The sequence below is a fragment of the Watersipora subatra genome, chromosome 10 (genome assembly GCF_963576615.1).
Source record: "Watersipora subatra chromosome 10, tzWatSuba1.1, whole genome shotgun sequence".
In the NCBI taxonomy this organism is placed as follows: Eukaryota; Metazoa; Bryozoa; class Gymnolaemata; order Cheilostomatida; family Watersiporidae; genus Watersipora; species Watersipora subatra.
This window is the reverse complement of record NC_088717.1, coordinates 46,866,376-46,883,306: the sequence shown is the minus strand read 5'-3', so window position 1 is coordinate 46,883,306 and position 16,931 is coordinate 46,866,376. Positions and strand designations below refer to the sequence as shown.

At 33.3% G+C, this 16,931-nt stretch overlaps 1 protein-coding gene across 2 annotated transcripts in view; it reads right to left on the bottom strand.

The window, feature by feature from the left end:
* Nucleotides 1–16,931, bottom strand: part of LOC137405729 (protocadherin beta-10-like) — a 79,392-nt gene that overhangs the window by 5,101 nt on the left and 57,360 nt on the right. For both annotated transcript variants that reach the window (XM_068092098.1, XM_068092099.1), the window contains 3 exons: nt 3,300–3,466; nt 2,688–2,852; nt 1,206–1,397 (listed from right to left, as the gene is read on the bottom strand). In XM_068092098.1, coding sequence (XP_067948199.1) covers nt 1,206–1,397; nt 2,688–2,852; nt 3,300–3,466 — 524 coding nt within the window. The remainder of the gene's footprint in view (nt 1–1,205; nt 1,398–2,687; nt 2,853–3,299; nt 3,467–16,931) is intronic.

Sequence of the window (16,931 nt, the reverse complement as noted above, 5' to 3'; positions counted from 1 at the left end):
GAGTCATTTTACCAGAAATTGCTGATTTTGCTTCATGATATGTATACAATTTTTTTCTACTTTAAATTCTATCTAGAACATTTTTGTTATATAATTCATTTTACCAAAATGTTACCAAACAGCTCTATGCAAAAAAACTCAATGTATTTATACATTGTGCATTGCTAAATCTATGTGAAACTACGATCGCTATGAAGCTAAAACGATCCATTACGATATTCCTTACTCTTACAAATCTATTACTTTCACCACCTTCAGAGTCAATGCTGCTAAGCCCAAACTAACAGCCAGCTCTTTCTTTGAGATATTTCTGCCTTTTGGTAAATTCCTCAAATGTTTCCTGCATTCATTGTAGCACAACAAGACATTTTACAAAATATGCAATAATTGACAATTATAGGCGTACTCTTAATTTTGGAATTAGAAATCTTTGGTTTGGAGTTTAACCTATTGTAATCATGGAGCCAAATGTTTTTATTTAACTAGATTATACCTATTTGATTAGTTGAATGGAGTCAAAATGATGTATGCACTTGGAGCTAAGCTGACACATGAGATGAAAGAATTGTTCAATCAGCAACGAACGAGGAGGGAAGGGTGGGTGTGCAGCCATAATGTCGCATAACACTGTATACTTTAGTCAAACTTCACTTTCAACTCAATCAGTGCAAAAGAGGAAGGTGGGTAATATTGACGAGTTGTCAATAGGAACAAGGATGAGGAACTTGGGAAGAAAGATAATCACACTTTACATGTCATCGCTGGACGAAGAAAAAACGTGCTGATGAAAGTCTTTAGGAATTTGAGTAATCCGTTTTGCACTCTTGATTTGGAAATTGACGAGTAGCATTGGCTTTTAATGAAAGAGTAAATTGAATTACTGATTGTCATTCAATCATGAAAAAGTCACCGCTTATTGTTCAAAAATCAATTTGTACAATGACGTCAAACACAAAGCAAACTTCAGGCTTTAACCGAATGGCCAGTAAAGATGAGGCTAGCTAAAACAATGTCCGGAAGTGAAAACTTTAAAATCTCTACATTTTTGAATACAAGTTTAAAATGGAAGGAAGAAGCTTACAATGACAAATGAAACATCAATTTATAGATATACCTTGCACATTTTCTTTAGACACATTGGTGCAACAGACTCCTGTAAACATAAATTATAGTTTCCATTCAGTAATTTCACTTTTGAATGTTACCTGACTATTCAGAGGCTCTGCGGCATCACATTCAGTAGCAGAGCTGACTCTGCTAAACACTGAACTTCGATCCGTCGTGCTAATGGCACCCCAGCTCGAGCCGCAGGAAGGCTGAGACAGCTCGCTGGAGCGACCGCTGTTGAATAGTTTTTGAGCTTCTGTGCGACAGTTATAGCTATGGTTTTCTTTGGTCTGGAATGCAGAAATGTGTAGCATTTTAAATGTTTGACAAGATAGCATTAGTGCTACAGAAAGCTATGCTAAAATGGGCTTTATTGTGAAGAAGCTAATATTGAAAAATCTAACAACAACGCTCAACACACATGATTTTTGGCTTATTTGGGGTTCGTTTAAGTAGTCAGGGCTTTGATGAAGTAGAGTTGCCTAAGTTGAAAATTTTAATTCATGAGCATTGTCCTTTTTCAAGAAAATTGATATTTATAATTTCATAATAAGATCAATTCAGAACCACATCTTAGAGTATATCCAAATCAATTAGAAACAGAGTGGCTGCTCCCTATATGACAAATAAATGATTAACATACAAACAGGTACAATAATGCCAAAATGAGTTTTTAAGTTAATTACATTTCTCAAGATCCTCTGCGTAAGCATTTTCTTAAAAATCAAGTACGATCTTTGCTGAGCTCAATGGAAACAGAGGCATTGCGTGCTTTTGATGAAAGCATTGTTGATCAATGGCTCTTTTTTTAAATTCAACCCCTACATATCTTTTGTAAGTCAGGCGTTCCGGACCACTAATTCATTGCTGATCTTTAAAATTATATTTTGGTGTTAAAGTGTTTTCAATTTTTAACAAAGAGATTTAGTGTTGCCTTTTTATTTAAATGTATATGATTTGTTTATTTAACTTGTGAATGATGTTTCCAACTTTGAGCATTGTTGATTAATGTACCATTTTCATGCTAGTTTTATTTGTTTTTCTTGTCATTAAGATAGAAATATATGAATTTTATTATCACCGGTCAACTATAGCAAATGATTATGGTCTTTATTGATCATTATCAATACAGTTCAAAGCAAATTAGACTCTAAGACACAAAAACAAAAAATTGTCATGTAACTAATTTATTAAGAAAATAATTTTGATAACGTTAGATAGATGTTTTTACATAGATCAATACTTCATGTACATAACGAGCGTACGTACTGAATTAGACTCTTGGCCTTCTCATTATACGACTAACAAAGAGCTGCTGAATAAAGCTTGTCCTGTAAATTCATTATTTTACTGCAATGCCAACTTTAAATTATGGTTATGCTAGTAATACTAGCCAGATGGCAGTTTAAGCAGATCGAGAAAATTATTTAAAATATTTATGTGTTTATAAAGGGCCGTCATCCCTTTAGAAAACTTCATCTGATTCAGCCAAATAACTGCAAAACATGCCATTCTTATAATCAAAAACATGCCTAACAAACAACCTGTGTTAAACTGATTGCACTCAATAATTCTCATACCTGTCGCTTTATCCTAATGATGGCTGCGATTAGTATGAGGCTGAGAACTGCAGATGTTGAAGAGAGGACAATTACCACTATTAAGTTTACGTTGTACGTTCGCTTCACATCTGGCTTGCTACTACCCTGTTTTTGTGTCAGCTTGTCTGCTGGTATATACATATCCTGCAAATATGAGATAAATTTCATGAAAAACCGTTATAAATAGAAACATTTGGACCCAAGATGCTACTCATGTTTGTTGATAGAACCATTAGTCATTTACACTAATAACAGCAATGCGCAAAGCTATCAAGTGAATGTTAAATTGCTTGAATAGGCTGTCAAAATTAAAAACATGACTATATTAAACTATTTAGGGATGTCTAAATGAGTTCTTAAACGTGTGCACAAAACCGTCCTTGTAAGCAATGGTTTCCAATTCGACAGAAACTCTGCTTTTCAAAGTGGATTATCTTATGCTAGAGTTATCATTTTTTATTTGTAGAAGCAGACAACTCCAACAAAGTTCAGCATACTAAATTGGGCTGAGCCAGATCCAGATGCACACTGTAGACTATATTTAGTTTTTCAAGTACTTGACTATTGATTACTATAACTCAAAGTACTTACAGTGGTAACATCGACTCCTACATTAGTCACTACAGTGTTTGGTGAGAGTCCATTGTCCTGAACTCCTATCTCTAGCCTGTAGTATCCAACCATCTCTGGATTTATTTTCTTGGCAACTGTTACTTCCCCTGTGAGCTTCTTTATGCCAAACATACCATATTGGTTCCCTGCAATCAATATTTCCATATGTTGTTTCACCGAATCTGATTAAACTTAAATGATAAAACATGACTAATGCAATAGTGGTCGTTGAACAATTTAGCTAGTAGTAGGAACCCTAATTTTTATTTCCTTTCTACAAATCGCTTTCACAATTTCTGGGTTATGGAAGGATGTAATTAATTATGATTCGCCCCAATTTCCTTTACCATGACTTTTGTAGCAGGTTGCAACAGTGGTTTGCCATCGCCTTCTGTTGAGTGTTTACATTGATAAATGCAGCGATGTATGTAGCATCTAGAATGTATAGCATGTATACCACGTCTAGCGCGTATATCCCATATAGCGTGTATAGCGTGTATAACGTGTATAGCATGTATAGCATGTAGCATGCATCGTGTATCGTTTAGCGTGTAACGCTAGACACTAAACATGCATTATCATTTTAATAATTTGTTTTTCCACCTGCGGTTTGTTTTGGCTCTGCCTGTATAATATTGATTTAAACTTAACTACAAGTCATAACAGAAACTAGGAGAACTTCAGCTTAGATCCGTTGAAGCTTATTGTCACTCACTAACGTCTGACGTAAAGTCGTTTGCGACCGACTCTATGGCTCTTGACTAGAATATTAACTCAAGTGAATGAGATGAAAGCAAAGGAAATTACTCTTATTTGCCAATCAATCCATAATGAAATAAACATTCTTTATCAACATATGAAGTAGCCGCAAGTAATACTCTCAGAGGTTGTACGTTACATTACTATATTTTGAGCTGGAACACTAACACCACTATAATGTTGACAATCGTTCCTCTGACATTGGCTTTCTACACAGTGGTAAGTATTATAAAATTGAAAGTGGAGATTTAGTGGCTCACCTAGTAAATTGTTGTATATAATATCAAAAGATAACAGTTTGGTTTAATAACACATTGAAGCTGTCTGAGAGATTGTGAAGTTATGCGCGTACGACTATGACAAAATATTGAAAAAGCCTAAGTGGATTGCACATGAACTAAATGAACTGATACATGCAAATTACATGTAATGTATAATTAAAATTGGTTGAATATTGTTTCTGTTTACAAACAAGTTAGTCATCTCACATCTACCTGTACGTGCATTTTGTGTTTAAATATTATAAGCTATAAAACTGTGCGCGCATGTGCTTGAATAAGTCTTAATGTCTGTTTATATATCTAGATGTTTTTAGTTTAATAAATTGTAACATTCGTAATTATTTACATTTATTTAGCCCAGCATTTTCAACTGAAAATTTGGCAAAGATAATTCCTTATTGTTTAAATACCTTTATATTTTTGAGATTTCACCAAATACTTCAGGTAACATTTATTTTTAGCTTTAAATGTCTGCCCTTAAAACTAAAATGCAAATATTTAATCAATGCATGCTTTGGCTAGGGTGTCTGTGTGAGCAATACCATGTTATTGTGGAGATGAGTATAATATTATAAAATTGTTTTAGGCAGTTTGTGCCAGTTCGAGGCTCAAGACGTTTACAAAAATGAATTTGTGTCTAGACGAAATGACAAAGACCACCCGGCATAATATACGGACAAATATAGAATGTATGACAATATGCCTTGCTAACTATGAAACGTGTAGAGCTGTAGCATTTGATTCTAAATTTGGATACTGCTACATGGCGAAGTCTCTCGGAGAAAACTGCACAACCCACCTACAGACTTACCACAGTAAGTTCAGCTATTAGTACATTTTACTCATCTTATATTAAGTTGGTGAAAGTTAACTTTTGTTAAAAATAAACTTACACAAACCTTAGTATACTTCATCAAAAAACATTAGTATGTTTTTTTAGTAGTATTCTTTTATGTTTGAGGTGAAATTTTTTTAGTTACTGCAATGTGGTTGTCTGACAATGAACTATTTCTTAAGATCATTATAAAGTCTTGTACATACGTAATCATTCTCAAATTTTGTTTAGTTACTGCAATGTGGTTGTCTGACAATGAACTATTTCTTAAGATCATTATAAAGTCTTGTACATACGTAATCATTCTCAAATTTTGTTTAGTTACCGCGATGTGGTTGTCTGACAATGAACTATTTCTTAAGATCATTATAAAGTCTTGTACATACGTAATCATTCTCAAATTTTGTTTAGTTACCGCAATGTGGTTGTCTGACAATGAACTATTTCTTAAGATCATTATAAAGTCTTGTACATACGTAATCATTCTTAAATTTTGTTTAGTTACCGCAATGTGGTTGTCTGACAATGAACTATTTCTTAAGATCATTATAAAGTCTTGTACATACGTAATCATTCTCAAATTTTGTTTAGTTACCGCGATGTGGTTGTCTGACAATGAACTATTTCTTAAGATCATTATAAAGTCTTGTACATACGTAATCATTCTCAAATTTTGTTTAGTTACTGCAATGTGGTTGTCTGACAATGAACTATTTCTTAAGATCATTATAAAGTCTTGTACATACGTAATCATTCTCAAATTTTGTTTAGTTACTGCAATGTGGTTGTCTGACAATGAACTATTTCTTAAGATCATTATAAAGTATTGTACATACGTAATCATTCTCAAATTTTGTTTAGTTGCCGCGATGTGGTTGTCTGACAATGAACTATTTCTTAAGATCATTATAAAGTCTTGTACATACGTAATCATTCTCAAATTTTGTTTAGTTACTGCAATGTGGTTGTCTGACAATGAACTATTTCTTAAGATCATTATAAAGTCTTGTACATACGTAATCATTCTCAAATTTTGTTTAGTTACCGCAATGTGGTTGTCTGACAATGAACTATTTCTTAAGATCATTATAAAGTCTTGTACATACGTAATCATTCTCAAATTTTGTTTAGTTACCGCGATGTGGTTGTCTGACAATGAACTATTTTTTAAGATCATTATAAAGTCTTGTACATACGTAATCATTCTCAAATTTTGTTTAGTTACCGCGATGTGGTTGTCTGACAATGAGCTATTTTTTAAGATCATTATAAAGTCTTGTACATACGTAATCATTCTCAAATTTTGTTTAGTTACTGCAATGTGGTTGTCTGACAAGGAACTATTTCTTAAGATCATTATAAAGTCTTGTACATACGTAATCATTCTCAAATTTTGTTTAGTTACTGCAATGTGGTTGTCTGACAAGGAACTATTTCTTAAGATCATTATAAAGTCTTGTACATACGTAATCATTCTCAAATTTTGTTTAGTTACTGCAATGTGGTTGTCTGACAAGGAACTATTTCTTAAGATCATTATAAAGTCTTGTACATACGTAATCATTCTCAAATTTTGTTTAGTTACCGCAATGTGGTTGTCTGACAATGAACTATTTCTTAAGATCATTATAAAGTCTTGTACATACGTAATCATTCTCAAATTTTGTTTAGTTACCGCAATGTGGTTGTCTGACAATGAACTATTTCTTAAGATCATTATAAAGTCTTGTACATACGTAATCATTCTCAAATTTTGTTTAGTTACCGCGATGTGGTTGTCTGACAATGAACTATTTTTTAAGATCATTATAAAGTCTTGTACATACGTAATCATTCTCAAATTTTGTTTAGTTACTGCAATGTGGTTGTCTGACAAGGAACTATTTCTTAAGATCATTATGAAGTCTTGTACATACGTAATCATTCTCAAATTTTTTTTAGTTACCGCAATGTGGTTGTCTGACAATGAACTATTTCTTAAGATCATTATAAAGTCTTGTACATACGTAATCATTCTCAAATTTTGTTTAGTTACTGCAATGTGGTTGTCTGACAATGAACTATTTTTTAAGATCATTATAAAATCTTGTACATACGTAATCATTCTCAAATTTTGTTTAGTTACTGCAATGTGGTTGTCTGACAATGAACTATTTTTTAAGATCATTATAAAGTCTTGTACAAACGTAATCATTCTCAAATTTTGTTTAGTTACCGCGATGTGGTTGTCTGACAATGAACTATTTCTTAAGATCATTATAAAGTCTTGTACGTACGTAATCATTCTCAAATTTTGTTTAGTTACCGCGATGTGGTTGTCTGACAATGAACTATTTCTTAAGATCATTATAAAGTCTTGTACGTACGTAATCATTCTTAAATTTTGTTTAGTTACTGCAATGTGGTTGTCTAACGAACTATTTTTGGCTGTTAAAGGTGAACTTATACTAATCTTTGTAGATTTTATTAGGAAGTATTGGTATTTTTTATTATTTATAATCGTTTTTTGATGTGTGAGGTGATCTGACTGCTTGGATATTTTCCCACGACCAAACACGAGCAGAGCGATAGTTTGGGAGATTTATGATAAAAGCATATGTGCACACAACTTACAAAAATTATTCATCTACGGTCCGTCGCAAACCCTTGTACCGAAATCTCATCAACGAATTTAACCATTTTCCAATAAAATCGTTTGAGTATAACAACGATACAAACCACATATAAACCTATTTAAATATGTTACCAAGTCTTTATTATTTGTAGAAAACTTCTTAAACCTTACCCATCTGATCAGATTATACATAAATAGACAAATAAATTCGGCCTGAAATCGTTATTGAAACTTGACAAGCCTTATTTTTAACAAAATTAAAACCGACAAGCAAAATTCCGAGCGACAGAGAATAGAACATCAAGTCGTGCGCATTTCACAAAAGAATTGTGCACAACTCACCAGTCTATAGCATTGTTCAATTGCAGAGGTTTTCTGTAGTTAACGTAGAAGTACTGAAAGGCCATTGTTTTTTTTTTGCCGACTTCAAAGTAACTGATACTTTGGACACTTATGAGTACTTTGGTATTCCAACTGATGTCCAAAGCAGTGAAAGTAAAGGAAATGACGATGATATTTTTTTAATGATTCTTATGAGATTATTACAATATTTATTATAAGAATAATTATTCGATTAAATAAGATTTAATTATAGGAATCATTATTCGATTTTATAAGATTTAATTATAAGAACCATTATTCGATTTTATAAGATTTAATTACTGTAAAAGAATAAGCATTCAAATTTACAAGATCGAAGTATATAGTGACAGATGTTGGGCAATATGTTACTGTTATTATCTTTTCTAAATAGTTTTGTTAAATAGATTTTCTAAAATCTATATAAATATCACAACCTCTTGATATTGTTAGCGATAACGTTTTGAAATGTAAAATAATTGTGCATTGGTTTTTTATTATTACTGTATTACTATATTAATAATACTGGTTATTCTAATAATATCAGTGCATTTTACTTCTAATATCACATTTTTCATATTGCGGGACAGAGATATAAACATATAATCTTTTCCTTTCATTATTGCTGTTTGTTGTACATAATAACACCCAGTACCTTACAGCTCTCATTGCAGTTATCCTATTGCACTGCAGTGCCATTTGACTGCTAATATTGCATTTCTCAACCATCAGTACCCTTTCTTTTTTCCAATATCACTTTGATCAAGGGCTGTATGACAAGGGATTTTTTAGTTAGAGTAAAATTGATAAAATTTGATTGTGATTAAAATGCTTGAAAGAAAAATAAATGCAAAATGACATCGCTAAACGGTATCATTGCGGTAGGTGTTATCGGCTATTGCATTCAAGTTTGAGCGTTATGTCCCCCTACTCGGTCGGTGCCTTTGCAATTATAAAACCCATAACTGAACCTTCAATTAGTCCGAGTGCTTCAACTGAGTGATCAATATTTTTGTATTTTAAGGTTGAACCATCTTGGCAACCAGATCATTTCAAACATAAAAAATATTTGTAAATGATAGAGAAATACTGACACTTTCTGATAAAAGCTACACAAACTTATTGTAAGCTCACCTTTAAACTGTACAATAGCAAGTACTTCTATGTCTAAGGAACATCTTCAAATACCAGAAACCGATATAAAAATATCATATCTGTCGTTGCTAGCGGAAGGAAAGTCATATACATGGAGTAGTTGATGTTTGCAATGTGAATTTTTACAGCCGAGTTAATCTGCACCGATCCATACACATTCAATCCTATATCAGAGACATGCTTTCGTCTCATTGAGACAGCTCTAAACTGGGACAACGCAGATGCTTACTGCAGAGATCATGGAGAGTACTTGGCCACTTTTGCTACAACAGAAGCCTCAGAATGGCTGAGAGCTAAAGTTAAAGCAGACCTTTACCCTTCCAACTCAGGTAGATCTCTCAATTCCTGTCTGTCACTTGTCAATTATACGATTTAATCTGGTTTCCAACATATGTAGTTGTAAGCACTTTGGAAAATAGGTTTTCAAGTATATAGAAAACAATAGTTAGTCTGGTGTCTGAATTGCAAACAAATACAACACATTAGGTGTTGTTATGTACGTAGCTATTGAGGCTTATTGATCTGGTGGTAACCTATACTGTAATAAAAGCCGGAGCCACACTAAAGGCTTTAGAAAAGATAGTGCACCACATAAAATATTTTGTAACTTGTTTTGTTTGATTGAAAAAGCAGTAAAATGACAGTAAAATAAAAAAATAGGCACAATGAGGAGCCACATACACAGTAGGATAGCTATTCATGGGACTGAATCTGGTCAGCAGTTACTGTATGTAATCAAATTTTTTAGAGTATTAATTCAAGTGAATCAAGGGTGTGTTGCTTGAGACTTGATTTGAAGTTTTTAAAAATGCTTATTTGTCGAGGATTAGTTGACAAAGAGTTCCATACCGGTAATTCGATAGTGAGAAGTGATCGATAGCTCATAGAATATTTTTCTAAAATTTTTAGCACTTTTCAAAAATAAATATTGTGAAAAAACCTTTCTCTGTTAAGTGCTTTTTTATTTAGTCAAAATGATTAATAAAATTATATTTCATTCATAGGATTGTTGTACTATTTATCTTTATTAAAATACGTCTGTCGGTCAATTTGAAGCCACAGATGGATGTTGGTAAAAAAAATTGCATTGCACTGAATTCAAACTCAGACATTTGGCTCAGCAGCTACCATATGTGTCACATGACTAACTTATCGCGCTTCAGAATAATCGTGTCTGCACTTATTCATTGTGATTCCTTGGCTCTCTTGGCAAACTTTCAAACAAAACTGAAATCCCACAGAACTAGTTTTATATAGAACCTACCACTTTATAACTATCGATAGCATTCCAATTTCATTACAAATAATGACAACGTCTAAGCACACCGACTCCATAACTCCCTTAATCAAAAATAAGACAACAACTAAAACTTTGTATGCAATGATTTTCATTACCGCTTGCTATAATGTGCTGGAAATAAAATGATGTAGTGACAAGGAACCGCTCTTCAAACAAAAGATAAAAAGACTAACATATAAATTGTGACTACATCGACTTTTTCAGGCTGGAACGGATGTCACATCATCGGTGGCCAGAAAGACTTAACTGAGTTTGAATGGAAAGGAATAGTAACGGGAGTCATTCATGGAAACCGCCAACCTAACACTGACTGGGATGGCAATGAGCCAGGCAACAGTGCTTCTGAGAAATGTGTGTGCATTCAGGGTACAGGAGGAGGCTGGCATGACATCAGTTGCAGCACAGCCAGCAAATTTATTTGTGAACACAATTAACTAAATTGGTAGCTACATGAATATCTATTTAACTGCATATATGTGCATTGTATATATTGAACATTATATGCAACAATTTTTAGCTACTGTGAGCATAAAATAAATTCTTTATTAAGGCAGTGCAAGAGGTACCATCAGCACTAGTGCACTAGTTTTTGCAATTATGCATTACTGGGGGTCCTCCTATGTTTTGTGACGATTTTGACGACCCGACAACAGGGTAATTTGAAAAGTGACAGACGAGATGACCATTTATCAATGTAGGTGACGAGGTGACGAGGTGACGATGATTGTGTAAGTAGGATTACCAAAGGTAAGGCTACACGTACTGAATTTTTCGTTGGTTTTGAGTTACTGCCGAAATCACGACAAACACAGAATTATTCGGTCAAAATTCACAGAATTATTTGAGCTGTGCATGCCCACCGAATTAAACAAATTATTAAACAAGGCTAAACAAATTATTAGTGAGCTTGATTCTAGCAGCTTTAGCAATTAGTATTGTCCAAGACAAGTATTGCGACACACAATAAAAGTACGAAGGCAATTCAACATAGTACACACAAAGTAATTGTCTAAGTTGCGCTATTGTTAGTTAGCGCGCACGATTCTAGCAAATTTTACATAATGCAACACGCAACCTAACGCAACATAATGCGACACGCAAGAAATATATCACGGCAATTCACCATAGTAAATATGATGCAATCGACTTGATTGCGCTAGAAATGGCAACTTTTTCTACCACAAAACTTTTGCCGGCAAAAAGGAAATTTTTATTATAAAAAAATAAACTATTTGTAGACGTAGTGTCCAAACAATAAATATATACAGTAGCGCAATCTAAGCAGTTGCATCGTGTGTATTATTTTGAATTGCACTTATACTTTTATTGTGTGTCATTATACGTGTCTTGGACTATACTAATTGCAAAAGCTGCTAGAATCGTGCTCGCTAGCACGATTCTAGCAGCGCAGAATAGTTCTGTGTATTTCGGCCAGAACCAACGAAAAATTTTGTTATGCGTGGCCGTACCTTTAACTTATTATTTGTCCTTAAATCAACAGGATCACACGAAACTTCACTAGTTTTGGTTTGAAGAATCTGGTCCGCCATTTATAGACTGCCAGGTAATTAAAGTAAACAGCAATGAAATGCCACGGCACTTACAGCAAATCCGTTGCCATGTCTGTGACTGACAGTGGTTATTAAAGACAATCTCGGTATATTCGCAGTACAAGAAATGTAGCCCTAAAAACCTAAGACGGCTTTCACTTTTCGCTGAGTAATCAGCAACGATCCCAAACATCACAAATATGTTTGTGAAGGTCCTTGGTTGAGCCATGCTGTTGATTAGCAGAAGTTCAAGCTGAGCAAGTTTCAGGTTTTTAACGCAACCCAGTGCCACCAGAATGGATATTTGTATTAAAATAACGAATGTGAAGAAAAAGGTTGTTTTAATTACCAACTTGAAAAAGGTGACTATTCTGATGACAACTTTGTGTAGTAGGACCTCTATTACTATTAGCATTACATTTGCATTATTACATTACCAACAAGACTAAGGCATTTAAAACAGCACTAGTGCACTACCAACACCACTAATGCAGTTCTATCGGCACTAAAACAACAAAATCAGCGCTAAAACAAAGCTTCAAAGTTTTACGATTACCATCACATGTACTGCATTATTATTAACACTAACATTAGCAACAGGACTAATGCATTAGCAACAGAACTAATGTAGTACTAACAGTGTTAAAGCATTATCCTCAACACCAATGCTTTACCATCAGCGCTGATACATTACCATCTGCGCTAATATGCTACCATGAGCAATAAAGCCTTACCATCAGCACTAAAGCATTACCATCAGCCCTAATGTAGCATCATCAAGACTTTTGGGATGCCAGCTAAACTAATGTCAAGTTAAGGTAATCCATGCAACATAGTTTGCAGCCAATAAGATACCATTAACTAGATCACTATCTGGAGAACTCAATCAAAATTTTGAAAGCTGGCACAGAGCTACCACAAATTGTCAGGATCTAAAATCTCAAGGATAATCAGAATTTTGGGGCAAGTTTTTAAACTTCAAACAAATGTTAGCTCAAAACTTCATAAAAATATCAAAGAAATTTATTATATACTCGGCTTTTAAATCCTTAAAATCTTTCTAGAATTTGTAATATACTATATATTTAAATTCTGTAATATGTCATTGAGCATGGAGAGAAAGTTCTTTCATCTTTCATATATGTCACCACTTATATATTATAATTAAATTTTTAAAAACCAGCTCAAATACCTTAGAATATCCAATTTTTGCTGCAGTGATTTGTGATAGTAAATGACATCTTCAGTTATATATTTGTCTACCAAATCCCTGACCAGAAAGTTTAAATGTAACAGTAAAAGTTTTAAAGTTTTCATGACTAAAACCTTTTTCATTAATTTTAGCAAATGAGTTTTTAGGATCATAATATGTGTACATGTTCTGTCAGCCTTGAAAGACTTCTAATTCCTTCGACACCATTAATTTCTTTGACACTGCTACTTAGATTAATGCAGTCAGTTTTTCATTACCGCTAATTTTTTTGCTGTTTGAGCACAGATTAATTGAATAAAATATAATACAAAAGTTTGTGGTCAAGTAAACGTAAGGAATTTCATCTGACATTAGTTTGTTCAAAAACTGATATGCTCAGCATACCAGTCACTCAGATGCATGCAATGAATAACAATCACTCAGATGGATGCAATGAAAAAATAGAAGTCTAGGAGTATTGAGTGACAAAACTGAGAAGCCACACTATTGACACTGTACACATTCTAATGGATTAAGTCAAATTGTCAACATATTAGTATAAATATTAAATGTGACAGCTTTCTAAAGTGTTGTTTTCTACCGATAACCAAGTAGTAATCAATAATTCCATGCTGTTTTGTGCAAAGTTGGTTCAAGTAAGAGACATTGACATAAGACTAAAATAATTTACGTATATAACGGGTGGCAAGTCGCTTGCAAATAAAGTGTGTAGGGCATTTAAGGTTGTAATTATGAAAGTCACTTATCACTAAATAAAGCTATAACATGAATTTTCTAACAAAGTATTGAAAAAAGTGCTAAGAAAGTTTCCTTCAAAAGGAGTTTTTTTTAAATAACCGATGGTAAATTTAGATTTTTACTATAAGAGTGTGGTGCTACCATTCCATGTTCGCCAATCCATAATTTATAACTTCACTGGACCTTCATTTACATCTAGACATAGTTGCAGTGATACAAGCTGGTGTTTTGAATAATTTGTTAGAGTTTTAAATTTAAAGTACTTAGAAATTGATTATATTTGACAAAATGTAAAATGTCTTATGAATAATTTACTCTCATCCGCAACATTAGTGTTTCTCATCTGGATAGAAAGTCTAACAGCAGTAAGGAAATAAGACAGGTTCTTCTGGCACTAAATATTCACAGTGTAGTGAATCTGTATAACTGCTTGTTTGAAATTAATTTCTGAGTTGGTAAACTATGCTATATTCTAGTGAGAGAATTTAGTGGTATTCAGCAAACAGTTGAATTTTTTAAAGCATCTAGATTTATTTAATTAATCAGTAAAAATCTAGAATCTATTGAAATATGTACTGTTCATAATTAACTAATGTTTACACATTGCATTATGCACATATAACTATACTGATGTTTCTTTCGGATGACCGGGACACTAACTGCCCTACATACATGTATTGACAATTATTGTTTAACCAAACCTGTGTGTTTTAGTTATAGAATTATTTTTCATATTGTTGTTTTTCTCTAGTCTTGTCAATATTCTTATCCAGTTGTTAGAATTCATCTGAACAAGCTGATAGATTTACAGAAACACTTGAGACTTTTACAACCAAATACTATTAAGGTACGGTAATACGTAACGATTTTTTCGTTGGTTTTGACCGAAATCACGAAATAAACGAGAAATGCATGCAGAATTATTTACAAAGTTTAAAAGTTTACAAAGAATTATTTGCAAAATTCACAGCATTGTTGGAGCTGTGCACGTGCACCGAAATCGTCGACGAAACACTTTTAATTAGCTAAACAACTTATTAGCGAGCACGATTATAGCAGCTTTCGCAATTTATATAGTTCAAGATACGCATTACGACACAAAATAAATGTAAGACCGCAATTCAACACAGTACATACGATGCAACTGCCTAAATTGGACTGTTGTTAGTTTTTTACTGTTCGGAGAGCATAGCTACAAATAGTTTCATTTTTTAATAATAACAATTTCTTTTTACAGCAAAAGTTCCGTTGTAACAAAAATTTCCATCTTTATTGCAATCAAGTTAATTGTATCGCATTTACTATGGTACTATAGTATTTTTCTTGTGCACCGTGTTATGTGTTTTAGACTATATAAATTAGAAAAGCTGCTAGAATCGTGCTCACTAATAATTTGTTTAGCCAATTAAAAGGTTTTCGTCGACGATTTCGGTGTGCATGCACAGCTCTGACAACTCTGTGAATTTCGGCCGAATAATTTTGTGTTTTTCGTTCACTTCGGGATTTTGGTCCAAACCATCAAATAAATCGTTACATGTGGCCATACCTATACAGTGAAACAAGACTTGTAAATATAAAGAATGAATCAACTACTTGAATCTACTTGGGATAAAACATTTCTTTGTATGGGATTTGAACTCACGGCCTTCAGTTTAGTCACATGATATTATAACACATGGGCTAATCATTGCATTGAATAACCGATGTGGAATAGCTACACACGTAAAGATTCTATCTGTTGTATCAGCAAATGTGACAATAACTCCCGACAATAATCCCGACTCCCGACAAGTGTACAATAATAAATACTTGAAGCATTGTTTGCATGTCAACTTATATGCACACACTCACATTGATATGTTTAGCACCAAAATCTTCTACTGACTCTGACGGGATTGAACAGAAAATTGACGCGACTGACTTTGTTTACAAAATTATTATTGTAAACTTTATTTTTGGACTTGGAGTTAACTTTCAGCGTTCAGGCTTTCTAAACATTGTCATTGCAAACAAATTTACATAAGTATTCGCAAACCTACACTTGACTTTGCCCTTTCCTTGTAAGCCGCAGGCGTCACACTAGTCTTCAAGAGGTTTAAAAAGTTGGATTTGTGTTTAGATGATGCGACAAAGATCACCCAGCATGATATACAGACAGAGAAAATGTATGACGACATGCCTTGCTAACAATAAAACATGTGGAGCTGTAGTATTTCATCCCAAACTTGGATATTGGCACTTGGCAAGGTATCTCGAAGCAAGCTGTACAGCCCATCTACAGACCTACCAAAGTATGTACAGTTACTTATGGCTTACACTTATTTGATATGATGTTAGTAAGGTTTGATAATAATATTATAGTAACTTACTATGCAAGGCATATTTCCTGAGCATGTTAGTCTGAAAAAGAAGAAATTGCAAAAATTATACCTGTACAAAATTACCAGGGTTATCAGACTAATATTTGCTACTGAGGGGTTATGTAGAAAGAGAGCACTGTTGGAGTACCTCTATTTTTAACGCCCGCAATGAGCTAATCACCGGTAGATTATTCCGTAAGAAACACAAAAAATGTTATGGGCTCTAACCTTTTAGTTTATAATCAAAAATATTCATATTCACAAGCCAGCATTTGTTCAGGAACATCAACAAGAAAACAAATTTGTTGTAGCTTTCAAATGGTAAAAGTATCAATTTTAGGCTATCATATAGATATCTATACATCATGATCAATGGTAATTTACAATTATGGTAGAAACCACTCTGTCACTTGCCTGGCTCTGTCAAAATGAATTTTAGCCAACAT